Here is a 24,574-nt window from a genome sequence, read left to right on the forward strand (position 1 = left end):
TCGCTAATCTTTTCTCGGGGTTTTCTGCAACGTTCGGCGTATATGGCCACCGGAAATTGGTTTTCTCGTTTCGAGGTGATTTCTTCAGCGTTTCGGGCATTGTGGGAGCTTCTGGTTGGTTAAGAGGCGGGTCGAGGGTGCTTTCATGTGTGCCATCCTCTCCTACGCCTACATTTTTGCATGTCAGTCGTATCCGAGGACAAAACATCGTCGAGAAGCAAGGTTTCGGTAAAGATAGTTGTATTTGGTAATCATCGGAGTGTCGGGAACGCGAGTGTGTCGATTTATTGTCGGAAGTTTTGACGATATTTTGACGTTGTCATATAAAGGTGATTTCATTCGCTCGTCGAAGATTCTAGGCGTATAATCAGCGTCAAAATTTTATCGATTTCATGCGCAGTTTGAAGCGCAATACTACTTCTTTCCTTTTGTCAAATATTGATGTCCTCATCAATTCTCGTCCGTAATTTTGTCTTCTTCGTCTGTTTCTTCTTCGTCTTCGGCGTTGCCATCGACTATCGGTTGTGTCTGGGTTCGAGTTCGAAATATCTTCAATCGGTCTCCGGCTACAGGTTTGCGTATCGTTGTCTGGTCTAATTCTTCGATATAATACGTGCCGTTGTTGTTGGGTTTGGTAATTCTGTAGGGTCCAAACCATTTGTTGTCAGTCTTGCCGGTTTGTTGAGTCAATAGCTTCGTGTTGTGCAGGAGAACTATGTCGCCGGGTTCAAAAGGTCGGTTTCTAATTCGGTGTCGTTTCTCCCAATACTTCTTGTTTGCTCTTTGGCTTGCGATTAGTCGCTCTGTCGCTAGCTTCAGGTCTTTGTCTCTGTATTGGAATGTTCAATGCGGTGTTGTAAAAATGTCTCGGTTGTCATGGGTTGTTGAAGATTTGGTACTGTCATCCATGTTTCATACGTAAGTTCGATAGGTAGTACGGCGTCTCTTCCATAAATCAGGTAGAAGGGTGTAAACTTTGTCGTTCTTTTCGCAGTAACTCGATCTGCCCATAATGCAGCAGGGAATACGGTTGGCCATTCTCTCGGAGCCGGTGCGGTTCGAATAAGACGTTCGATAATCGGGGCATGTCCTCTTTCTACTAATCCATTCGCTTGCGGGTGATATGCAGTCGTAATTCGGTGTTTGACACCGTATCGCTCGGTAAGATGTTGTATCATTTTGTTGACGTTTTCGGGTCCACCATCGGATACTAGGTTTTTGATTGGTCCGTGTCAACAGAATACTTCTTCGTATAAGAACGCGGCAATCTTGTCTGCAGTCAGCTTGCCTCTGATCATTCGTCCTTCAGGGTAACCGGTTGCGTCGTCTCGTAAAATCATTCCTCCTTCAATTGCGTTCGTTCCTTTTGTGATAAATACAAAGTCTAGTCCACATTTCTGAAAGGGTCGTGTCGTTCGAATTTCGATGTAAAGCGGTTCAAATTCACGTCGCAGGTCTCTGAATTGGCAGTTGTGGCAGGATTGAACGTAGGCCTTTACTTCTTTGTACAGTCTTGACCAATAGTAGCGTTGTTGTATCTTTCGGAATGTCGCAAGGATGCCTCGATGTCCTCCTCCTTCCTTGCTTTTGTGCATGAATTGAATAATTTCTTCTTGGTCTTGTTCATTCCCGATAATTTGCAGGGGTGGTTTCAATCTCCGTTTCGTAAGAATGAATGATTGTCTTGTAGGGCGTATCGGGTACATCGGTTTCGGAATTTTCTTCGCTGGCTAGGGTACTTGTATCGCATTGGTACGGTCATATCGGTCAGGTATTGACGAATTTCATTCAAATCACTTTTCCATTCGGTTGTGGCTGAATTGACTCGTAATACATGCATTTCCGAATTGTCGGAGTCTTCGTTTTCAGTGTCGGTGTCATTGTCTGCTCGAGGTTTTCTCGAAAGTCCGTCCGCAGGGTTCTTCTCTCCTTTGATATGTTTGCTTTCAAAGTCGAATAGCATTAACTGCGCTACCCATCGCATTATGGTGCTGTCGGGGAATTCGGGTTTTTGTAGTAGTTGAATCAAGGGTTTGGCGTCAATCCAGAGCTTGAAACGTCTGCCCCAAACGTAAGTTCGTAGTTTGCGAACTCCTTTGTAGGCTCCAAGTAATTCAAGTTTGACTATCGGGTCGGTATTTCGTTGCTGTTCGGTAAACAATCCACTTTCGAATCGTATCGGTCTTTCTCTTCCTTCGGAATCAACTTGGGAGAGTATCGCTCCCCACGAAATGGGTGTAGCGTTGGTCGTAATAATGAACGGGGGTGCGTCTTCTTCGTAGTTCGGCGCAGCTAATACCTTGGCAGCGACGAATTCTTGTTTTAACGTATCCATACAGGTCGGTTGCTTGGTCGTCCATTCGAATCGGGCGTTTTTCCTGTACAACTTGTACAGGGCGTCAGCTTTCTTAGCAAAGTCTTTGATCCAGGCGCGGTAGAATAGAATAAGTCCGAGGAATGCTTGTACTTTGGTCAGGTTCTGGCAAGGGGGCCAGCTGGTGATTTTTCGGATCTTCAATTGTTCGGGTGCCCTTCCGTCGTAACTGCAGACTATGCCTGCGAAACTTGCTTTCGACATTCCCCAGCTTGATTTCTCGCCGGAAAACGTGAGTCCTGAATCGATCATAAGAATAAATACTTTCTTGCAGTCGTCCATGTGGTCTTGTACGAATTTGCGAATGTTAGGTTTCACGTGTGTCTCATCTCAGTATTTCGGTCCTTTGATGCCCGTATCATTGACATATACGCTGACGATGTCGGGTTTGAGGGATTCGAAAACTTTGTTGACTACTCGATGAAATTGAGCTACTGAATTGATTCCTCCTTGAGGGAGTCGGGTAAGTTGGTATAATCCAAACGGCGTAAGCATGGCTGTAAGGTCTCTTGATTCGGGGTGTAGGGGTACTTGATCATATCCGGAATACATGTCTGCCATAGACAAAATCGAACGTTCAGCAAATTCTTGAGCGAAAACTTCTGCGATCGGCGCACATCCGGCATCTCGTATTGTCACGCTGTTGAGCATTTGTACATCTTGTACGAATCGATAAGTTCCGTTCTTCTTGGGAACGAAGACCCAGGGGTTGCGGTAGGGTCCAAATGAAGGTTCCAACAGTCCTGCGTCTCGTTTCGTTCGGAGTAGGTCTGTCGCGATCTTTGTCATCTGCGGGGGTAATCGGTGTGGTTTAACCATCCAGGGCGTATGCGGAATCGTATGAATCTTGACAGGTTCTTCAATGTGTGGCTTCAATGTTCCTCTTTTGCGGTCGTTGAAAGCAAAAGCCATGTCGTATTTGCGCAATAGTCATAAGAACGCAGCTCGTTCTTCGGTAGTCAAATCTTCTCCGAAAGTACGCAAGTATTCTTGCCCATTGAATCGGTTTTGTCGTACGGTACTTCTGGCGGGTGTCTCGGTAATCGTAGGTCTGGGTAAAGCTTCAGGTCGAATGCCTCCGGGCAAGGGTTGTGCTAGGGGCTTGATCTTCTTTGCAATGGGCTTGAATTTTGTTTGTACTTGCACGGAGTATAATTCTTCTTCAGAATCGGAGTCGGAGTGGTATTCGGAATAGGTTCGTCGTCGACTGGGCTGATACAGTTCCTCATAATCGATGCTGTAATCACTGTCGGAATCTGAAACAAGACTTTCTTCTGTGTCGGATTCTTCGGATAGCATTGGCATATCGTCCATGATTGACTGCTGTCGGTAGGTAAACGCTTGTACATGGTACTCGATTGATTGTTCGTAAGCTTCTTCAACGTCGTGTTCTGAATCCTGTTTGTTGTCGGTCGTAATCGTGTCGGTAGGTTCTTCAGTGACGTTTCCTTTTGTCGAATCATATTCTTCGCTGTCCGTTTCGGTCTCATAGTACTGGATCATGTACGATCGCATTTGTAGGGGTCGTCGGAGTTTGTGTCTGTAAAGCATGTCGATATCTTCGAGGTATTCGGGATGAACCCATCGTTTTATGTCTTCAGGTACGTGTCCAGAGGTTAAATCCCATACTTGGCTGGTGCGGCGAGGAATTGGGCGCTTTTGGCAGAGTCTGGGTCAAATATACGACACCATACACTTCCATCATCGCAATTCTTCTCTTCTAATCGGGTAATGCGGCGGTAAGGTCTTCCCAGAATCAAATCGTGACTGAGGGACTCAGAACTGACAAAACAGGCGGTCGAGCAACTGATGGATGCAATAGAAATCTTAATGTCGTAAACGACACCATTAATTCGACTGGGTCTCCCCCCCATATTCTTAAATGTAATGTTTGCAGGAATGGTCGTTTCGATCGGAATGTTTAGTGCTTCGAATAAACGTAGCGACATTAGATTCACTTCGGCTCCGGAATCTAATAGTGCAACGATCAAGTTCGAGTACTGGTTGATTTTAACGATCGCGTGCAGGCTGATTCCACTTAGAGTCGGGGTCTTATAATGTTCCGTTGCGATTTGTCGAAACATCATCACTTCTCCTTCATCCATCTCTTCAGACTGAATGTTGTACACGTTTTTGAGGTACTGCTGAGGGCGTGCTGAATGTTGAATGGCGTTCACGTTGAACGACATTTGGGCAACTCGTTCGTCACGGGCTTTCTTCTGCTTTTCTCGATCACTTTGTTTCTTGATTCTTTCTTCATACTGGTCGATTGGTACACGGTGTTGTTGTAGATCGGATGCAACGGATTTTCGAAATTCGGGACTGAGAGTCATCAGTTCCGGGAAGGTGATGCCAATATTGACATTCTTGTAAAGTCTGCATTTGATCGCGTCAACGGGATGATTGCCTTGGTCTGCAATGTCGGGATAAAACTTGAACTTCGGCTGTCTTCGCTTGGGTCGTTCTTCATCCGTATCGGTCTCAGTATCAGTTTCCATCGGCGTAACAGGTCGATCGTCAGTTGGCCGGTCTCCAATCGGACGGCATTTCTTTTTCTCTCCTGGTTTCAGGATATCTCTTCCAGCGAATTTCTCGGTTGGCTCGGGTGGGTAATTTTCTCTTTCGGACGGTGTCATCTGCATCTTCCGTATCGGTTCCAGCTCTGGCGGGTGCTTGTCCACTTTGGGGTCGGTTTCCGTCAGCTGGATCAGCAACAGCAGGTCGCTTCGGATCGCGGGCTTGGGCAATAGTCGTATCGAAATGAATGGGATCGTCCCAGTTCGTAATGTTCCAAATCGTATAGGTCAAGTCTTCTGCATGTTCTTCAAGATAATCTCGGATTTCGGATGAGCGTTCGGAGGTTTCACGGGTCTTTTTCTTGCCGTCATTTCGCAGCATAAACGAATTGATTGAATGACTGTAGGATCTTTGATTGGCGGAAGTGTTGCGATTGCGAAGTACGGCGGCTTTGGCATCTTCGAAAACTTTCTTAATCCCTCCTCGTCCGATGTTCAAAGGGATTTCTTGTCCGGGTACTCCAATGGTCGTATTGTGAGGGTACGCAATTCGTCCTTGTCCGTTAAGAACTAGTTCTTCTCAGTTCTGAACCTCAGAAAAGTCTCTGCAAAATCTGCGCTGGTGTCCTTCTTGATCACAATAAACACATCGCAAGGGTCGAACATTCGCATTGCCGGTACTCGTTGAGCTACTGCCTTGCGAATCGTTCGCAGGCGGAAGTCGGGTCGCAGGAGTCAAGCTCTGCAGGATTCGGTTCTGGCTAGTCTGCAACTGGGCCATTCGTTCGGTCATTTTGCGTACTGCTCGGTCAAGTTTACTCTCGGTCTGCAATACTTGTCCTTGTACGAAGTTCAGCTGGTCACTAACGGTCGGGTTGGTAATACCGGGGATCGTAAGAATCGGTTTCTGAACTGTCATAGATCGCGCGTCGGAATCGGGTTGCTTGATAACTGTCGTAAGTTGAGAAAGCGCAGCAACTAGTTGCTTCGGTGATGGCTTCCATAACTCGGCTAACGGAGGGTAACTGAGTTGGTCGCAAGTGGGTTCCACGTTCAGCAGCGAGTCTTCTGGCTTGTTGGAGAACTCGTTTGTCGAAGCCGGGTTCGTCTTTCCACGGGATCAGAAGCAAATTGATCTTTTCTTTGTCAGCGACCCCATCGATTCTTGCATATCCATAGGCCATTTCGTTGATAAATTCTGCAACGTTGGCAGTGTTCCGTTTGACATGGTCTCGTTGACTGAGAGCCCATTGTTCGAGGTTGTTGAAAGTATGGCGAGTTTGAAAGGAATCAAAGTTCAATATCACCTCTTCAGTAAACGTCACCCAAGTTGGTTCTTCTCTCCATCGAGTATATTTGGTTATGTCAAGCGATTGGAAACTAGGCATACTACAAAGCAGCGGTCGAAGGCTTGGTTGCGAATACTGGATGAATGTCTGCATACATCGTTTGTGTTTCAATTCCACGATTTGTCGCTCCTCCTGATTAGCAATAGCAGGATCTCGCGGGTTGTACGGACTGCGAAGTGTGGTGTGCAGAGGGTTGAGGATGATGCTCGGGTACTGGGCGTCAGGTTCATATCCAGCGTCGTTAAGTTGAGCATAGAATAGGTCGAGTTTCTCTTGTACATCTCGTCCATCGAACTCTATAGCTCCAGGTTGTCCTATCATAGGTAAACCTTTTGAACTAGCAACTCAAAGTAGCATAGCGAACTGGTTGGCAGTCACAGGAAACATCGGGTTGTTTGCCCCATAGTCAGGAGGCGGGTTAGGCGGATTGTTCAGGTTCGGGTTGGGATCTGGATTCGGGTCAGGATTCGAATTATCGGGCGGCGGATTAGCGTCTGCCATTTTGTCAAGAAAGTTGCTATTACTTGAAAAATGCGAAGATGTCTAAAATAGACGGTCGAAGATTGTCTCTAAAAAGGAGTCGGTTGTCGGAGTACGAAAGTGCTGACGTCAAAGAATGGCGCAGCAGAATGTACGTGTGAAAACGCGCTTTTGCATGTCGAAACAAGGGGTAGGCTGTCGAAAAGTCGGGCGGCGATGCGCTGTCGAGCTGTCAAAAAGCAGCTGTTTTTGGTAGATAGCGAGTCGAATAACTAGCGTATCGATTTTCGTCGGTTTTTGTTGTACGGTAGGTACAAAGTCTATACGGATAAGCAGGTTTAAAGGATGTCTGAGCGATAGAATCTCTTTTCGTCGAAGAAAAGGACTCCTGGTAGGATCGCCAGTAAATGTGGTGGTGGCCGGCAGAAGCGAGGGTCTGTCAAATACGGGGTTACGGTCGGGTGTCGGGAAAAATAAGCTGCTGGTCTCTCAATAGCACAAGAAGAGATCTCAAGCGAGAGCGTTGTCTTGCCACCTTAATATCCAGGTGCTTTGAAAGGAGTCCTTCTTCTAATACGGGGTCAGGAATTACGGGCACGGGCACAAAATACGGAATCGGAATATCTGCGGGTTTGACTACAAAACAAAACAACGGGGTTATCCAGTCTCACTCTCAGCTCTTATTACGAGATTCCTGAACTATCAAGTCCTCGGCGACGTCAGCAAAGTACAAGTCACGACACTCGGGGTCGTCTTGTCCTCTCCGGGTCTATGAGCGCGCCTTGAAAGTCTATCAGAAACTGAAAGAAGTCGTCGGGAGTAGAGAAGTAGAAAGCTCTGTTGTTGATCGGGATCTGTGTTCTGCGTATCGTACAAAGGTCTGGGGAAAACAGGCGGGTTTTTATCTGGATTTTTCTAGGCTACGGGATTTTGTCGAAGTCCAAACTCTCTACTAGTCTTCTCTAGAGGATTTAGCTACGTTGGGGTCTTTTTCTCTTTTCCTGCGGCGGTCTACGTAGTTTTTCCTTTTTCCATTTGCAATTTTGGCGCTGATACAGCCTTATTGCTAATCTTTTCTCGGGGTTTTCTGCAACGTTCGGCGTATACGGCCACCGGAAATTGGTTTTCTCGTTTTGCAGGTGATTTCTTCAGCGTTTCGGGCATCGTTGGAGCTTCTGGTTGGTTGAGAGTCGGGTCGGGGGTGCTTTCATGTGTGACATCCTCTCCTACGCCTACATTTTTCGCATGTCAGTCGTATCCGAGGACAAAACATCGTTGAGAAGCAAGGTTTTGCTAAAGATAGTTGTATTTGGTGATCGTCGGAGTGTCGGGAACGCAAGTGTGTCAATTTATTGTCGGAAGTTTTGACGGTATTTTGACGTTGTTGTATAAAGGTGATTTCATTCGCTCGTCGAAGATTCTAGGCGTATAATCAGCGTCGAAATATTATCGATTTCATGCGCAGTTTGAAGCGCAATACTACAACGTCCCCCTGGCATATCCCGAGTGCTTGACGCCACGACAAAGCCCGGCGGCGTGCATTGTGCCCCTTGAAGCCTTCCATCGAACCAGAGTGGGCCGGGATCCACAGGACTCGACGATGAGCCGCAGCCGCAGGTCATGTTCGCGACGACCCGCGCTATTGTACGAGATTGTGGCCACAAGGGCGCCGTGCTCGTCGCGGATGTAGATGTCCGCCCCCCCCCCCCCCCCCCCCCCCCCCGGGGTTCAATTCGCTCAAGCCCATCCAGGCCCCTCGCCTTCTCCGGCCTCTTCCTAAACCCCGCATAGACCATCTTGCCCTGCCAGCCATCGCACGAGGCGGGCGTTGGCACCACGATGTGAACAGCCGGGCGGCTACCGAGGGCCGGGGGTCGACGGACAAGTTGGCCGCGGTAAGACCGCCATCGGTGATCGCAGCGATGATGTCGGACTGGAGCCCAATGTGGTGCTTGGCGCGCTTCTTGTGGGGAAGGGACCGCATTGGCCTATTGGTCCACCAGCCCCAAAGGGTGGAATTGTCTTGCTTGATCTTCTTTGAAAAAAGGCCAATGGCCTTGCCCTTGTCTTCTAGGCTAGCGTCCCGGGCGGCAAGGCCGGAGCCTACCAGCAGCGGATACAAAAAGGCCACCGTGTCGCCGAAGATAGCTGTGGCGCGGCCCTCGCCCATGCCCATCAGAAGAGCCTTGACCGTGGTGGGGGGCGACGGGGGCGTGGCCTGCAGCGCGGTGGAGGGGAAGGGGAGGGGGAAGGTGTTAGCGGCTCAGGCCGCGCGATCGCAATCACCGACGCGGCACAGCAGCATGCCCAGGCAGCGCATCCCATACCGGTCGACCCCCCACAAGCGGCGGTCGTGCTCAAGATCAGCGCACAGCAGCATGCCCAGACAGCGCACCCCATGACGGTTGACCTCCCGCAAGCGGCGGTCGTGCTCAACATGGGCTGCGGGATCGGCGCATGGCAAACACGTCCAGACAGCGCACCCCATGCCGGTCAACCTCCCGCAAGCGGCGGTTGTGCTCAGCATGGACTGCAAGCCCAGGCGGTCAACACCCGGCAGAGACGCCCACGGCTACACAGCAGCCACTCACCTCGTCAGCGCTGAGCATTCTCGGAGCGTGCTCTGTGTGAGTTGCCGGGCTTGAGCTGGAAGGAAGTAGGCGCCGGCCGGGGGGTACAAAGCCACAGGCGGCCCCGAGGCCTCAAAGCTGCTCGACGAAACCATGCACCTATTCAGAAAGCTCGCGCTCAAAGGCCAATGGCGGGAAAGGGGGCAAGAAGGCGATCAGGCAAAACGTGGCAACTTTGGGGAAGGCAGCGGACCGCATATGAGAAGGCTACAGGGGCGTCGCAGACGACACTTACGCGCATGCAGGAAGCGGCAAAGCAGGTATGAGTGGGGTGAGTGGACGTTGCCGCAGTGCTGCGCTAACGCGGGGTATCTGCGCAGGGGAGACGAGAGGCAAAACGACGGGCACCCAAACCCAAGCTGGCCGCACCGAAACTGGCCAAACGGGAGGAGTACTTGCTCGACAACACCGAGGCGCGCGAGCACTGGCAGGTGGCGCCGCTGACGAGCATCGGATACTATGCAAAGGGTGTCCCAAAGTCATGGGCGGAGGTGGAGAGGGGGAAGGGCCTGCCGAAGCCTGCCTCAGTGGTGCCCTATGCGCGCGCCACCGGCCACGGCGAGATGCCCGGCTTCTGGACCAGCCGCCACAGGCTGTGATGGACGAGTGCGCACGCCTGGCCCGGTATGGCGATGTCGGCCCCTTCACTCTGCCGCCGACCGTGCTTGGCCTCTACCCAAACCTGAAGGAGGCGGGGAGCGGGTGGATGGGCGCGCCTGACATGGCCAGCCGAGTGGGGAACATGGGCGGCAGGCCGAAGAGCGCAAGCAATTGGCTGTCGCTGACCACGATATACACGTACGTCGACACCCTGGCGAAGTCGGCGGCCGTGACCCGGAGGGAGACAGGGCAACCCCTACGACGCATGTGGACGGCGAGGCGCTGCTGATTGGGGAGGGGTGTTTGGCTCCCGCATACATTCACCCGGTAAGTGCCGTACATTCTCGGGGCACTGCCGCACATCCCGCGCTAACGAGCCCCCTCCACAGTAGCAGCAGAACACGACGTCGCGCACTTCATCCTCCACAGAAACCGCAACTATTTCGCCTCGTACTGGTATGGCCGGACGGATGGCCGGCATTACTTTTACGACTCCATGTTTGGCAAGCGATCGGGGAAAATGAACGCGGCCGTATGGACCGAGGACATTCGCTGGCGCATCGTGGGCAGGGTGCGGTACATGATCCACTGTGGGTTTATGCCGGCAGGTGGGCCCACGTCCCCCCCCATCTATGTGTCGCACCCCCGCCAGCAGGACATGGACTCGTGCGGGGTTCTGTTGTGCTGCATGGCCAGCTGGATTATTCACGGCACGGTGGGGGAGCGCAATGCAAAGGAGGCGCTTGTGCTCCCGGCCACGTATTCCACCAGTCAGGTCAACGTTGCGCGCTGGACGATCATGTGGACCATTCTGCACGGGAAAGCCTTGAACATCACGGCCGTGGGCAAGGATCGAGCGGTAAGACCGCGCGCCCCTGTTGTTGATGGATGGCAAATGCTAACCCCCCCCCCCCCCCCCCGCCCCTGCTGACAGGGCACGGAAGGCTGGGCAGCCCCTATGGGCGACGTGACCAGCTGGGTGGCCGGTGACGGAAACCACCGGCGGCCACAAGTGCAGCGACCTGCGCGGCAGAGGTGAAAACCGCAGAAGCCGTGGCAGGGAGCGCTGGCGGCAGGGAGCCGTCGGTCAAAGTGGTCGGCGGTGATGGTTGAGAGCTCGCCGTCCATCAAGGAAAGAAGAGGGAGAGGGATCCGTCGGCGGAGGCGGTGAGCGCGAAGAGGGTGTAGACGGGAAAGGGCGGCTGGGCAATAGCGTGACATATCCCACGCTATCGCGGCCACCATATTTAATACGGCACCGCTGAGTCACCCACGGATGCGCCACATTGATTTGTATGAAACGATTAATGAAGCTATTCTGAAACGATAGCTTGCCGCCGCAAGATTTTTACTATGTAACAGATTTGCGAGGCGGTAAACGCTGTATTCTAAATTGAATCGAGACCCTAACCCTAACCCTAACCCTAACCCTAACCCTACTTTGTAAACGTTGTATTCTCACTTGAATCAGGACTCTAACCATAACCCTAACCCTAAATTGAATCAAGAAACTCAGAGGGTCCGAGAGAGCGTCCGAGAGAGCGTTCCATCACGTGGGTTTCATCACGTGAGCGTTGCGCAGGCTTTAATAAGTCTGATCAGCGCGTTCCCACGTTAATTTCGATTTACGACATCTCCGAAACGGTGTGGATTGGATCCCTCGATTTTGAAGAGGGTGCTGGTGCATGTCAAGCGAGCGGGTAGTGCACCTCGCCCGAAAACGCCAGCGAACTTCCAGCGATTAGCCAACGACAAATGAGCTTCTCTAACCCTGCCCCAACCGGCCTCCTGCTCGCCTCCGACATTCCGAAAATTACCCACACAACGCCAACCGTCCACTTCACGTCCCTACAAAACGGCCGCTGGCTGACACTGGAGGAGGCGTCCTTTATCGATCCGTCGGGGGCAGAGCGTAAATGGGAGCTGTGTGAACGCGTACCGCAGGAGGCGAGGAAGAGAAGGGAGGATGATGTTGACGGTATGTGGAATTGAGACTGGGCGGGCAACAGGGTGATATGGCGTCGAGGCAAGACCTCACTCTGTGTGGCACTTCAGCGGTGGATATCGTAGCTGTCATTCGAGCCAGTTCCAAAGCGAAGTTTCCGTCGGAAGATGCGATTTTGCTGGTGCTGCAGTTCCGCCCGCCGACAAAATCATGGACGCTGGAGTTCCCGTCTGGTAAAGTTCGCCAGAATCCGGCTACTTGAGTACCGCACGGCATCCATCAACACTCTGGATGTGTCTCCTGCATCAGGTCTAGTCGACGCAAAGGAATCCGTCGAAACAGCAGCTCTCCGCGAACTCTCAGAAGAGACAGGATTTGTGGGCACGATATCAAGCGTAGGCCCACCGATCACGTACGAGCCCGGAATTACGAGCAGCTGTTCGAGGATGGTTCATGTCACGGTAGTTGCATACCTGCCTCTCCTGGGAACCTCTTATCTGGCTCAGTTCGTGACCGAAGCCCTAATTTCCAACTCAGATCAATGCGGAGGAGAACCAGGATCCGAAACCGAAACAGGAAGATGATGAGTGGAGTTTGCATCCCTGTGTATTTCCGTTGAAAAACCTCCTTGGGGTGTTGCATGGTATGGCAGGGCTATGCTTGGAGTCAGCGGAGTGAAGGGAACATCGACCAACGCCACACCGTCCTTCTTCCGCAGAAGTGCAGGAGCGATGCAAGCACTTGAAGGTCGATTCGCGGCTGTACTCATTCGCCTCGGGATTGAGTCTTGCGACGTCGTAGGGCGGTGTTGATGAGGACAATCGAAAGCCGTACTGTAGGTCAATGTGGCTGATGAAATGACGTTACCCACTGGCGAGTCTTTCCGCCTTATTCGACAAGTGTGATCCAGGTTTGGTTTGCTCAAGAAGTCTGACACCTTTAGTTTCAGGCAGTGTCGGGTACAAAGTAGATAACGCTAAATTAACTTAGGCGGAGATGACCTTCAGTAGCAGCCTGCAACAACCGAGCAAATAGGAGACTAGGCGAATTGGCGGCGAGGCGATGCCAACATGGTGCAACAGTAATCAAACATCACCACATCTGTATTGGAGGGCACTGCGATTACTACTCGAGCCTACATAGATAGAATTTGAATCATGAATGTGGAAGTGCAGCAACAAATTGGTTCTGAGTTACATGGAGATGAGTGAAGGTGTGACTTGTGGGTGTTATGGCTGCAAAACTGTTCTACCTACACATTGCACAACACGTTTGGGACATGGGAAGGCGCTCCATGCGGGCATTCCGAAAAAGCTGAGCTGCTCATGTGCCCATTGTGGTTCCATATGTTCTCCCATACCCTGCTCTTCCATCCCGTTCTGCTCTAACCGACGCCAACCAAAGTTGACAAGTCCCAACCCGATGGTCACTCATTGCTTGGCCTCAGCAGCATCAGCAGCAGCAGGCGCCTCGGTAACGACGCCCTTCTCGCGCAACAGACTGTCGAGCTCGCCGCTTTGGTGCATGTTGATGAGGATGTCGCAGCCACCAACGAACTCGCCTTTTACGAACACTTGTGGGATGGTTGGCCATGAGCTTGGGGGATTAAAGAGAGAGATTGAGTTGGTCGTACGCGGGTATCCGAGCCATTGAACAGATCATCGAGTTCCATCCCGCGCGATGCCTATTCCCCCATCCTCCAACGAAAGGGCCTGCTGCAACGCTCACTCAAGTGAGCCACATCCAAAATCGTCCTGATCTCCACTTCACTTCCTCCTTCCCGAAAACCCAACCCATTCCTCCCTTCCTTCCCAACATCCAATACCCATCATTACTCCATCACGCAAGCAAGGAAAACTCACGTGTATTCCTTGATCCCAGACCGAACCTCCTCGTCAGCAAGCACGTTAACAGTCTTGAAGTCCTTGACGCCCTGGAGCTGCAAAATCTGCACAACGGCCCGGCTGAATCCGCACTGTGGAGCGTCCTTGTTGCCCTTCATGAACACCAGCACTTCGTGATCTTTGACTGCCTACGGAAGTGGAAAGTGTGAGACAAGGCTGGGAACTCAAACGCACGCAGCACGAGGTTCGTTATGCTACTCTGCATTCACAAGACCGCTAACTGAGGAAGCGCAAACTTCGGGCAGCGAACAAAGACGATATCGGAACATACCTGGTCGATCTTCCCCTTGAGCGAGTCCGACAGGTTGCGACTCCAGACCGTTTGGAAAGCGGGCGCGACGGTTCTGGAGGCAGCGACCGTCGCCATGAGAGGCCTACGGGCGAGCAGGGACGACGAGGACCGGAGCAGGCGGGCTGTTATTGCCGACATGTTGTTTGGACTTTGCGTGGTGCAATTCAGGACGAAAGTACCGGTAGAGTGGAGAATTACTCAGCTGCGTTCCGAGGTCGTTCTCACGAGTTCTCACGCGATGCTCGCCGTGTCGGAATTGGGATTTTCAACGGGGAGATTGAGGCAACATCTTGGAGACATCAGCGACAGGCACATCGCTCAACAGTCCATAACACTTTATTACCGGGGGTTACCGGAGGGAGCAACTGCCATGTCGAGCGACCCGCCGCCACGGAAGCGGCCGAGGACCAACACGGTGGACATGGACTGGGCAGCCACAGTCCCACCACCGACCATAGTGAAACCGACGGAGGGACTCGAAGGAGAGGCCTTGAAGGAGGCGCCCAGCGTGCTAGTGCTTGCAACCGCGGCGGACGCGGATGGTGGAGACAACTTTCTGGAGACTATCCCGGTGGACTTCGCAAATGTAAGAGTCGGGGCTCGAAGAATTATTGTTCCCACTACCTGCTGAGCCTCGTTGGATATCAGGCGTACAAACGTGGGTCGGAACTCATTTCACAAATCATCAACGAAGGAGCAGTTCCAACCGCACGTAAGTTACAGATTCTATTTCTATGTTCCAGCCGAAGTCGTCGCTAACTGGTCTCTGCAGCGAAGGGCGTAGATCTGGTCGGAGCAGCACGAGCCTTGCAGCTCCAACTGTCTGCCCTCTATTCAGGTGCGATTCTCGAAAGTGTGAATCAAGAGAGCACACAGCGATTCTCATGGAGGAACAGATCTGGTAGAGGAGCAGCACGACCGTATCATCACGCAACGCATCAAGGACTTTGAACACAATCGAAGCGTATGTAGCGTGGAACGCTTTGCTGTTGAAAAAGGGACGGATTTCACGAACGATACTCGCTTCTTTCTAGTCCCATCCGCCGAATGTTGAACGGGAGTGGCATTGGACACAGTTTTCGAATCTCGTGGAGAGTCTTGTGCAGCTGACACGACAGTTCATCGATGGACTGCGTCATCTAGGATCCCAGTGCGTACTGCGCGTTCTTGGCCGATTGCGTGATGGTTTAGTAACTCTACATGCAGCTGTTCGCACGCTGAGAGCCAGCTGAGAGATATCTTGGAAGGGAATCTGCGACTCGCCTTGACAGAATCGTGGTTCACAGAACTCGACTGGGCGTTCGAACATAGTTTCCAACTCTACCTGGAGAGTTTGGATTCCGACGAGGATGGTACGCGATGATGAAAGAGTGTTAGGGATATCACATCACATAACAGCGTGCCTTGCTGACGCCATATCTGATGTAGAGATGCTGCCACAAATCGCTGCAAACAACCGCCAAGTCACGACACTCTTAGCTAACCTCAAAGAGCTCGGATTCCAAGCCGAAATCAATTCCGCCATCCTGGCGACTACCCGGAAATGCATAAAGCGCCGGGTGGATGAATGTTCTCGCCAATACGACGAACCGCAACTGGACGCTGCTGTCCAATGGGTCGATGACCACGTCACGAACGGCTGGCTACGGTCAATTTCCGAGAACGCTGACATAACGAGCATCGGCGGTCGAGCTGACTGGGCTAGCGTATTTGAGCAAGCTACCCATCAGTATTTCTGCCAGTTGCGCATATCCGAGATCTTCGAGATAATCTGCGAAGCGATTGATGAGTTCCCCGAAGATGCCTTGAAGGATCTCCGCCGCTGCTTGACGACTACCGTCGAGAACGAACAGCTTGAACGAACGTTGCATGAGGCGATCGAAGATCGGGCGCTGCATCCGGGAGTCTGCACTGATAACATCATCAACGTGCTGATTGCGACGGAAATGTGCTTAAAAGTGCTCGATCCGACGTCGTCGTTGCTGTTGAAGACGATCAGTCCGATGATGAAGTATCTTCGGCAGCGCACGGATACGGTCAAGCTTCTGTTGGCGAGAATGCTTGATGAGGAGGGGAGTCTGGCGGAGGCTATCAGGCATGGAGATAAGAATATTGCTGATGATGAGATGGACGATGATTATGAGGCTTGGGTGCCGGAGCCGGTTGACGCTGGTACCGTGCCCTTGTCGGAAGCATGCTATATGCACTTCGTTTGTAAAGCTCAAGCATTGCTCTTTTGCTTCTAGTTGGCAGTCGTCAGGAACGTAACGCCGATATCATCACCCGAATCATCAAAAGCTTTGACGACCAAGACGCGTTTGTGGAGGAGTACCATAACCTCCTCTACGATCACCTGATTCACAACGGCAGCTTCAACACTGACAAAGAGGTCAGTGAATCCTTCTCCGGCGCTCAGTCACTCAGTGGCACATAATTGATTCGGTTTACGTTCACTAGACATTGGAGATCGAGTTGTTGAAGACCCGATTCGGCGAGGACAGCTTCCACGATTGTGAAGTTATGCTGATGGATATGGCCAACTCGCGGAGATTGCACAATCATTTTATCGAGAAAGTCGTGAGGTTTCCTGAGATTGTGAGTTTACAAACAGCCGCACATCACGGTTTGGCATCGTTATGAAACGGATATTCATTGGTTTCTGCAGGACACATTCCAAGCTATTGTCGGATCGCACCTATTTTGGCCGGAGATAGAAGAGACTGCTTTCAAGATTCCTTGGACTGAAATCGCTCGGTAAGCAGTTACTGCGGTTTGTTTTTCGACAATGCATGCATAGGGAGTGTTTAGCAAAATCCTCTGCACACCCCTTATTCCAGGTCACAATCAGTCTACGAATCAGTCTACAGCCAACAAAAGCAAAACCGCCACCTCGACTGGAAACACAACGCCGGCCAAGTCCAGCTCGAGCTCGAGATGGCCGACGGCCGCATCCGATCCGTCTCCGTCACCGAGCTGCAAGCCGCTGTCGTCCACTTCTTCTCCGACCTACCGGAATCGGGGTCCGCTGGCGTGGCGGAGGTTTTGGAGGCACTGAGGACGCCGGAGAGTAAGCCGACGCTGGGACGACAGGTTTTGGAGTGTGTGCAGTTTTGGTGTCAGCAGGGGGTTTTGGCGCCTGTGGATGAGACGCAGACGCGGTGGAAGGTGGTTGAGGATCCGGATGAGTATGATGATGATGGTAATGTGTCTGTTCCCACTGCCCTTACTGTTCTTTCGTTTGGGCATCACGTTGGTATTCATGTCTTATCATGTGACGTCTCACCAATCCTCCCTCACACTCCACAGACGGCACCCTACAAGCACCCACCACACACCCCACAGAAGCCCTCGAAGCCCACCAAGCCCAGCACGCCGCTCTACGCGCCAAAACACAACCAGCCATCACCGCCCTGCTAACTAACCAAGGCGCCGCGCCCATAGAAAAGGTGCACACTCTACTGCAGATGTTTATCGGGATCAGCGAGTCGGTGGCGGATGTGGGTAGGGTGTTGGATGAGCTTGTTGCGGAGGGTGTGCTGGCATTGGGGGCGGGGGGGAAGTATGGGATGCGGACGTGATGTGGTGTGGAGGTTTTTCGGGGCGTTAGCCTGGCGTATGCGGCAGTGGATGAGACCCCGGCGCATCTACTAAAGAACGAGTCTACATATAGCGCACATCTGTTAGAAGGATGTAGGGTTATTTGTGTGGTTTGATACCATTGGTTTGTACATCCTCATTGTTTACTCTGATCCATGTCCGCGACGTCCGTGTCCCCCCACGTGACCGCATATTCCCTATTCCTTCTTACCTTCCCGCTGCCCTCTGATTCCTTCTTACCTTCCTACCACATCTGCGCCTGGAATAGGGGCAGTCTCGCGGTACGCTCTCTCGCCTTCCGCAATCGCTTGGGGCAGCTTACCTCATAAACAAACACATCTCCTAACAGTGTTTTCACAATGGTGGACAGTACTTTTTCCTTAGGGTCCGCGCACTAGAGGCGCGAACCGGACTTTTTCTTCAGGGTCCTTTCGAACGGGTATAAAAGCAAACCAGTACTGACATTCCCTCGCAGGCATGCGCCATCGCCCGAGACAGCTCGGAATAGGAGCAGCCTCGCGATACGCTACCTTCTTGACTCGCGATCGCCCGAGACAGCTCGGAATAGGAGCAGCCTCGCGATTCGTTTGCCATTCTACGTCTGCCATTCTACGTCTGCCATTCTACGTCACAAACCCACTCCCATGCTCCCGCGATGACCTATGTACTCCGCCCCAACTAAGTCACATACTCCATTCACCAGGCAAATCACCATGACAGCATCAACGTCAAAGCCCCGTTCCGCAATCGCTTGGGGCAGCCCGGAATAGGGGCAGTCTCGCGATTCGCTTCACTCTTTACGACTTCCGCAATCGCTTGGGGCAGCCCGGAATAGGGGCAGTCTCGCGATTTGCTCTCTCGACTTCCTCAAGGCATCAGCATCCAATATGTTGCTCTAGCAATACGTTGGTCTAGCGGCACTACGCTCACCGGTGATGAAGCCACAACCATGATGGAACTGCTTTCTGACGAAGACTTCCATTACTTCACGCCGCCCACCTCCATCTCTGCTGAGATCCGATGATTATGGGTGAAAAAATGCGTGCAATTCATCAATCTCCCGAGAAGCGCATATTGATTCCCACATTTACGTAGCTTAGCTTTTTGCAAATCACTGTGGTTGGACTGCGTTTGGACCAACGTTGACATACTGTACTTTGCTGCTATAGCCGTCACTCGCCTCCGGCGGCTCCCAATGTGTGAAGGGGAATAAAGTAACGAGTTCCACAATCAACCCCAGAGCTGCCCCACATCCTTTACACGCGTGTAAAAAACGTGGGGATCCCCACTCTACTCTTCCTCACTCTTCGCGCTCCTCACGCTCTTGATTGCACCTCGTCATGGCCCCCAATTACATACCAACCCTCCTTCCCACCCCCCTTCCTTCCCAACGCAATTGTGAGCAGTAAGCATTCCCGGTTTCACCTTCAACCACCACCAGGTAACAACCGCAATTCCTCACCGTTCTCAGCCTCATTACCACAGCACTGACGCGAGTTCTTTGACACACAGCCATCACGGCAATCACCTGCAACACCTGTCTCGGCACAGCACAGCCATCATGTCATCACACCAGGCGCTCCAGGGGCACCTGTGGGGTGGCTTCTTTGCCGGAGTTACCACACCACGGCGGAAGAGGAGGAAGGTTGCTCCGGTTACCCCTCGGTTACGTCTGCCAACCGCTGTGCAGCCAACCTCTGTGCAGACACCATTGCAACCCCCACGATTCGAGCTCCCACCCTCTGTCCATCGCCACTTGCCCCAAGCAGTTGCAGACATGGTTGGCGAGAGTTCCGGCGATGAAGACGGGCAGCAGCAGCAGCAACAGCAGCGAGGGCTTTCACCCGCGGACAGGGGCCTGCAGCGTCCGTTGAACCTCCCTGCTCCCATCCCTTTCCTTTTTCCCAGCACCCCGGGTGGATCCCTGGTGCTTGAACCCCCGTCACCACCACCCGCTCAACGACCCCGGCAGACACATGCAGGCACCAAGGTTTCGCTTCACCGAATCCATAATCAAAATCAAGTTCAAAGGGAGCGCCTGACAACATTCATCGGCAACGTTCACATCCTTGCGCGCCACACCACCTTCTTTCTCAAGTACTACCTTGGTGAGGTTTTGAGGTACACTGTATATTTCCCATGATATTTCCCATAACAATGTCCTGACTACTACGTCTGCCCACCGCAGCTGATCATCCTCTACGCGATTTCCCGGACATCACTGACAAGCACATCAGTGTGATGTTTGAGCTGCTCAACAATCCAGGCTACAACGGCAATCCGGTCATCGCGCAAGAGTTGCGTCCATGGGTTCAAGACTACTGTGATGTTCACGGATTCGCCCCCATACGCATGCGAAATTGCCAACAGACGGCAGCATACACGGCTCAGAGCATCCTCACAAACCTCAAAGTCAACGTACAAGAGCATTTCATGCAAATGCTTCTGCGCTACATCAACGAAAGGATTGGTTTGAAGCAAGTCGCACTGCATCTCCGGAGAGCCAGAGTCAACCGAGCGCAGCGGAGACAGTATTATCAGCGGGTCCGTCACTTTACAAAATTTGCGACGTTTGAAGAGTTTCCAACCGAAGAGGACTTTGCGCGCCTCACACGACTTGAACGGACTGTCCTTGACGAGTCATGGGCTCTGTTTCCTGCCCAGGATGAGCCGCTTGCATACAGCCTTGCGGTGGACGCAATGCCATATTTAGGTGAGTTGCATCCTGTATATTCACCCCCCCCCCCCCCCCCCAGGCTCGTGCGTGGCTGTGCAGTGCCTCGCTTGGTATGCCAACCTGGCCGAGTGGCTGCCCGCCGGGACCCCGGCCGACGTGGTTTGCGATGCGCTGTTGGCGCTGGGCGCCCGCACGCTTGGCTCCCGCGGCCCCCCCACCCCCCCCCCCGGCCTCGACGACGCCGCCAGTGCGCGCACAGCGGGCCCGGGGCGCGACCGATGCTCTTGCCCACCGCCATGGCGTCAACGTAACCAGCGCCGCCGACGTGTTCGCCGCGCGCCGAACATAACGCGAAACCCCCCCCCCCCCCCCCTGCGGTGCCCTCTTTTGTCTAATCATGGTCTGCACCTGCCTCGCCTCATCACAGGTGCCCACTGTGAACTCTCGCGCCTCTATGAGCGCCGTGGAATGCGCCTGTTCTCCGCTATCCCGCTGCGCAAATCTCGAATTCAGTCATCTGTTTGGATCGACACGCTGATCCTAGGCACTCATATCCTGGATGTTGGCCGACGTCGCATGGGGAAACTCACTGATGAACGCAAGCAGGAGCTGTGGGGGCAGTTTCTCAATGTGAATGTAAGTCTGTATCCTTTGATGAAGAGGCGCGCGAAGGTCGGGTGGATGGCGAGACAGCCGGTGAGGATGCAGTCGATGTAGGATTGCGGGATCGGTGTGCACGGGGTCGGTGTGTGCGGGGCTGCCGGTCCCGTGCACGCGCTTGTGCGGGACGACGGGGGCTGGAGCTCGTACACCCACACGACAACGGGCGCGGCGGGGGATGTGGTTGTGGTTTCAAACGGGTGTGAGATGGTGGGTGAAGATGGCGGGGTGTTGAAGTGGAGGATCTCGATGTCCTCCACTCTGACCGTTCCGCGGACGTAGTCCTTCTCGCGCTCGTTGGGTGGGTGTGCGGACGGTGCGGAGGCGCGAGTGCGGGTTGATGAGGGTGCGGCTCTTATTTCAATCACCTTGCTGAATGACGCATTATAGGACAAGGTCTTCAAACATCGAAAGAAGCTTGGTCTCAAGTTTGATGGGTCAATTAGCACCAACGGGTATTCCGTTACCATCCACTTCAAGAAGCCAGGGCTAAAGTATGGGCATCGGGCCCGGAAGCGCAGCAAGGCCCAAATGCGGGAAGAAGTCAAGCAGTTGTATTTTGAGCACCACATCGCCGAACTACGGGAGGCTCCAAACATTGTCTGCATTGAACCGGGCAAGCGTGACCTCCTGTTCTGTCGAGATATTGAGAAGGAGCGGCCATTTCGGTAAGTTTCAGTTGATTACTACTGCCCTGCTGTCCCCATCCCCCCCCCCCTTCCCCAACCCTCGACTTTGCGGAAGATGGTGCGGAGGTGTTTGCGGACGTTGACTTGGAAGGGGTGGTTCCCCTGTTTGCGTACACGGGCAACGAATCTGGGCGAGAATCCTTGCGGATCTGGGCGAGGAGTTCGTTGATAGAGTTGGACGAGCACGGAGCTGTCGATGGGAACGCCGCCAATGACGGAGCAGCCGCGGTTGGTTTGCTTGTCGCCGTCGCGCGTCATATCGCTCGTCGCGTGGCCCATGTTGATGACCTGCATGACGGTGTCGAGGCCAACCCTGTCTCCGCCCCCAGCCCCCCGTCTCCGCCCCCCAGCCCCCCGTCTCCGCCCGCCAGCCCCCCGCCCGCCCGGAGAGACATGACAGAGCGGAAGATCAATGCCGGCGTTGCTGAGATGGAATCACATATTCCATCGCACAAGAGCATGAACATCGAGGCGTTCTCAGCGTTCCTTGTGGATTACAAACATGCGGGTATGATGTTCTACTTCAACTTTAATTTTCAATATTTGGTAATACATGGGCTGACATCCATCCATATCCCAGATCCCGCCCTGGATGAATTTTACCGGGATGAGATTCACGTCGCTCGCAGGTTCAAGGCGTTCTCACTGCGGCAAAAGTCTGAGAGCAAGCTCATTAAGAATTTGCGACGCCGGTATGGAAAGCATTTTTCGGTCATCTTGGGTGATTGGAGCGATGCTGGGAAAACGATGCGCTTTCAGGAGTCATCAAAGACCAAGGGGTGAGTGACCATCATTGGTAGTACCTACGATGTATTATAATATGCTAACTCATCATGGAAATCAGATTCCGCACACTCTTTGCAAGAAACAGCATTCCATGCTACTTGCTAGATGAGTATCGAACGTCGTCCGTGTGCCCAGACTGCCACGGCCGTGTGAAGAAAAACATCCAACAGCGGCTGTCATCTTGGCCGTGGCAAGCTAGAAAGGGAAGAATGGAATACGTCCATGGATTGGTGGGTTGCCCCAACCCCGAATGTATCAACCAAGACTGGACGCCATTTGGGATTCCTGGAAGACAACCACTACGACTACGAATGAAAGCGCACAATCGGGACGTCCTAAGCACCAAGAATTTCCTCTCGATTGTGCGTTCGGTGGTGTTTGGCGATGGCCGCAGACCAGACGCATTCTCCCGTAACCGGTAGTCTAGAATTTTCACCCCATTCAATGTTCCGTGGTGGTTATCTGCCATCCACATCATTGTACCTCTGCCGGAGGCATCGCCGATGATGGCAACTTGTAAACAGAACCATGACAGCCGGCGAAGATACGGGCCATCTCAAATATTTACATTTCCAAGCTACGGTTACTATCGAGAAAGCTACCAGCCATCATAACGGAGTGAACAGCACACTTGAGTGGATCCGTCTACCCAAGTAGAGAGATCCTTTGCTGGCTGCTACTAATACAAGCCCGTGTTGACGCAGCGGCCCAGGATATTCGTCAAGGAATGTGCTCGTTGCACTCAACCCGCTGCAAAATGCAGTCTTACGCCGCTCGCGTTCATGGGTATATCCACCCGACAGAGCCCGCCGACGCGTCCGTCAATACTCTCAATTGAGGGACATCATGCGACCTTTGCATGGACAGGGCCTTCCCTCTCTGACTCCCGTGATGGTGAAAGATGCTCATCCCACACGACAAGCGGTAAACCACCACCATACCTAATTTCTATCAATCCCTACCCAACTCTCCTTCCTCCTCCTCGCCACGAGTATCGCCACCTTCCCGCCCAACAACATCCATCCGCTCCGCCGCCCCATCCTGACTCTGCGTCCCGGACCGATCCCGTCGCGCGTTATCGGCATCGTCCACGTCCATCCCCGTATGCTCCGCTGTCGCTGGCGCGCTGCTCTCGTTCGTAGTGTTCAGTGCGGCTTTGCGCTTTGCTTCGAGGAGGAGTTGTGTGGTCTTGTCGTTGTGTTCTTTGGGGAGGTAGTAGATTTGGGAGCGGCGGCCGTTGTGGGTTTTGAGGAAGTGGGATGTGTTGCGGATTTGTGCTTTTATGTGCTCTTTCTGGAAATTTTCGAGCGGGAGTAAGTGGCGGTCCTGAATACTTCACGAGCCATAGATCTTCATTCCCCTTCCTACCGTTTTCTCTATCCTCTCCTGATCCTCTTGCTCCCGTTTCGCTTTCATCATTGCGCTGCGCTCTTTGAAATCCTGCTCCACCTGCACCGCCAACTCTTCCTTCTCTTTCTTTAGCTTCTCTTGCAGCTTCTGCTCGATCTCCTCCCTTCGTTTCTCCTACAACCGTGCGGCACGTTGGTTAGACTGCGGAGTTCATCACACCACCAGTTCCTAGCGCCTGTACGAGTCACAAAGACAAGTTGTTGGCCACGACATGAATGGTACATACAGCTTCAGTCTTCCGAGTCGTAGATTTAGCCGCTTTCTGCAGTGTCCCGTTCAGTATCCCGAACATTCGTCGTGATCGCTTTGTGAGGTTCTCGTCCATGCTTAACCGGGGTCGTTTCTATGTGTATGCGGAGATCATAGCTTCAGTCTCGACGCCGCGTAACATATCCTGTCCGGTCGTCCAGCGTACCTCCCCACCGTTGCTAACGGGTGCTGGTAAATCCCTTACGACATCTTCGTCGCCATCCATTTTCCTGCAAAAGCAATAGCATTGGAATTCGAAGTGATACCACGCGCCCCGTTTCACCGATCTCTCCGCTTACTCTTCTTTTACCGGTGCTTCCACCGGTGATGGGTCAGAAGGCTGCTCTTCGACCATCATGATTGCGTGGTGTTTGGGAGTGTTTGCTTGACAGGTGCTGTAGTTCCTGTTTGTGTGC

The 24,574-nt window shown here is 52.7% G+C and overlaps 7 protein-coding genes across 7 annotated transcripts; 5 read left to right on the forward strand and 2 right to left on the reverse strand.

Moving 5' to 3' along the window:
• Positions 1-9,205: 9,205 nt before the first annotated feature.
• Positions 9,206-10,988, forward strand: EV422DRAFT_507146 (uncharacterized protein; the record flags this gene model as incomplete). The annotated part of the gene is made up of 6 exons (XM_053068629.1): positions 9,206-9,346; positions 9,595-9,609; positions 9,670-9,879; positions 9,942-10,147; positions 10,379-10,808; positions 10,884-10,988. 6 exons carry the CDS (start codon positions 9,206-9,208, stop codon positions 10,986-10,988), a joined length of 1,107 nt encoding a protein of 368 aa, XP_052924802.1.
• A 598-nt stretch (positions 10,989-11,586) lies between these two features.
• On the forward strand, positions 11,587-12,986 carry EV422DRAFT_533085 (NUDIX hydrolase domain-like protein). The gene is made up of 6 exons (XM_053070579.1): positions 11,587-11,927; positions 12,005-12,127; positions 12,204-12,355; positions 12,432-12,537; positions 12,613-12,804; positions 12,885-12,986. Exons 1-5 carry the CDS (start codon positions 11,705-11,707, stop codon positions 12,693-12,695), a joined length of 687 nt encoding a protein of 228 aa, XP_052924803.1. The 5' UTR covers positions 11,587-11,704; the 3' UTR covers positions 12,696-12,804; positions 12,885-12,986.
• EV422DRAFT_533095 (thioredoxin-like protein) lies at positions 12,987-14,323 on the reverse strand. The gene is made up of 3 exons (XM_053070580.1): positions 14,070-14,323; positions 13,757-13,926; positions 12,987-13,490 (listed from the first exon to the last, which is right to left on the reverse strand). The coding sequence occupies exons 1-3, from the start codon at positions 14,226-14,228 to the stop codon at positions 13,325-13,327; spliced, it is 495 nt and encodes a 164-aa protein (XP_052924804.1). The 5' UTR covers positions 14,229-14,323; the 3' UTR covers positions 12,987-13,324.
• Positions 14,324-18,028, forward strand: EV422DRAFT_533099 (uncharacterized protein). Its single transcript, XM_053070581.1, has 12 exons — positions 14,324-14,676; positions 14,739-14,802; positions 14,863-14,928; positions 14,987-15,054; positions 15,125-15,240; positions 15,297-15,442; positions 15,519-16,262; positions 16,337-16,479; positions 16,548-16,685; positions 16,756-16,844; positions 16,928-17,289; positions 17,397-18,028. Exons 1-12 carry the CDS (start codon positions 14,329-14,331, stop codon positions 17,666-17,668), a joined length of 2,556 nt encoding a protein of 851 aa, XP_052924805.1. The 5' UTR covers positions 14,324-14,328; the 3' UTR covers positions 17,669-18,028.
• Positions 18,029-19,719: 1,691 nt separating this feature from the next.
• EV422DRAFT_94556 (uncharacterized protein) lies at positions 19,720-21,149 on the forward strand. Its single transcript, XM_053074527.1, has 3 exons — positions 19,720-19,808; positions 19,876-20,400; positions 20,792-21,149. Exons 2-3 carry the CDS (start codon positions 19,929-19,931, stop codon positions 21,079-21,081), a joined length of 762 nt encoding a protein of 253 aa, XP_052924806.1. The 5' UTR covers positions 19,720-19,808; positions 19,876-19,928; the 3' UTR covers positions 21,082-21,149.
• A 1,005-nt stretch (positions 21,150-22,154) lies between these two features.
• EV422DRAFT_558280 (uncharacterized protein) lies at positions 22,155-23,006 on the forward strand. Its single transcript, XM_053071925.1, has 3 exons — positions 22,155-22,218; positions 22,291-22,492; positions 22,558-23,006. The coding sequence occupies exons 1-3, from the start codon at positions 22,173-22,175 to the stop codon at positions 22,919-22,921; spliced, it is 612 nt and encodes a 203-aa protein (XP_052924807.1). The 5' UTR covers positions 22,155-22,172; the 3' UTR covers positions 22,922-23,006.
• A 222-nt stretch (positions 23,007-23,228) lies between these two features.
• EV422DRAFT_597896 (pinin/SDK/memA/ protein conserved region-domain-containing protein) lies at positions 23,229-24,516 on the reverse strand (the record flags this gene model as incomplete). The annotated part of the gene is made up of 5 exons (XM_053073628.1): positions 23,229-23,792; positions 23,868-24,023; positions 24,136-24,252; positions 24,325-24,388; positions 24,458-24,516. The coding sequence occupies 5 exons, from the start codon at positions 24,514-24,516 to the stop codon at positions 23,451-23,453; spliced, it is 738 nt and encodes a 245-aa protein (XP_052924808.1). The 3' UTR covers positions 23,229-23,450.
• Positions 24,517-24,574: the final 58 nt, after the last annotated feature.

The sequence above is a fragment of the Fimicolochytrium jonesii genome (genome assembly GCF_025526975.1).
Source record: "Fimicolochytrium jonesii strain JEL569 chromosome Unknown EV422scaffold_15, whole genome shotgun sequence".
Classification (NCBI taxonomy): Eukaryota; Fungi; Chytridiomycota; class Chytridiomycetes; order Spizellomycetales; family Powellomycetaceae; genus Fimicolochytrium; species Fimicolochytrium jonesii.

Bases quoted from the DNA above. Each gene is read 5' to 3' on its own strand.
- EV422DRAFT_533085 (XM_053070579.1), top strand. From the start codon at position 11,705: ATGAGCTTCTCTAACCCTGCCCCAACCGGCCTCCTGCTCGCCTCCGAC. The intron at 12,356-12,431 runs GTAGTTGCATAC...TTTCCAACTCAG, and splicing joins CGAGGATGGTTCATGTCACG to ATCAATGCGGAGGAGAACCA. The intron at 12,538-12,612 runs GTATGGCAGGGC...CTTCTTCCGCAG, and splicing joins CCTCCTTGGGGTGTTGCATG to AAGTGCAGGAGCGATGCAAG.
- EV422DRAFT_533095 (XM_053070580.1), bottom strand. From the start codon at position 14,228: ATGTCGGCAATAACAGCCCGCCTGCTCCGGTCCTCGTCGTCCCTGCTC. The intron at 13,927-14,069 runs GTATGTTCCGAT...CCACTTCCGTAG, and splicing joins TCAAGGGGAAGATCGACCAG to GCAGTCAAAGATCACGAAGT. The intron at 13,491-13,756 runs GTGAGTTTTCCT...TAATCCCCCAAG, and splicing joins TCTGGGATCAAGGAATACAC to CTCATGGCCAACCATCCCAC.
- EV422DRAFT_533099 (XM_053070581.1), top strand. From the start codon at position 14,329: ATGCTCGCCGTGTCGGAATTGGGATTTTCAACGGGGAGATTGAGGCAA. The intron at 15,055-15,124 runs GTATGTAGCGTG...GCTTCTTTCTAG, and splicing joins ACTTTGAACACAATCGAAGC to TCCCATCCGCCGAATGTTGA. The intron at 17,290-17,396 runs GTAATGTGTCTG...CACACTCCACAG, and splicing joins GGATGAGTATGATGATGATG to ACGGCACCCTACAAGCACCC.
- EV422DRAFT_94556 (XM_053074527.1), top strand. From the start codon at position 19,929: ATGTTTGAGCTGCTCAACAATCCAGGCTACAACGGCAATCCGGTCATC. The intron at 20,401-20,791 runs GTGAGTTGCATC...GCCTCATCACAG, and splicing joins GGACGCAATGCCATATTTAG to GTGCCCACTGTGAACTCTCG.
- EV422DRAFT_558280 (XM_053071925.1), top strand. From the start codon at position 22,173: ATGAACATCGAGGCGTTCTCAGCGTTCCTTGTGGATTACAAACATG. The intron at 22,219-22,290 runs CGGGTATGATGT...CCATCCATATCC, and splicing joins CCTTGTGGATTACAAACATG to CAGATCCCGCCCTGGATGAA. The intron at 22,493-22,557 runs GTGAGTGACCAT...CATGGAAATCAG, and splicing joins GAGTCATCAAAGACCAAGGG to ATTCCGCACACTCTTTGCAA.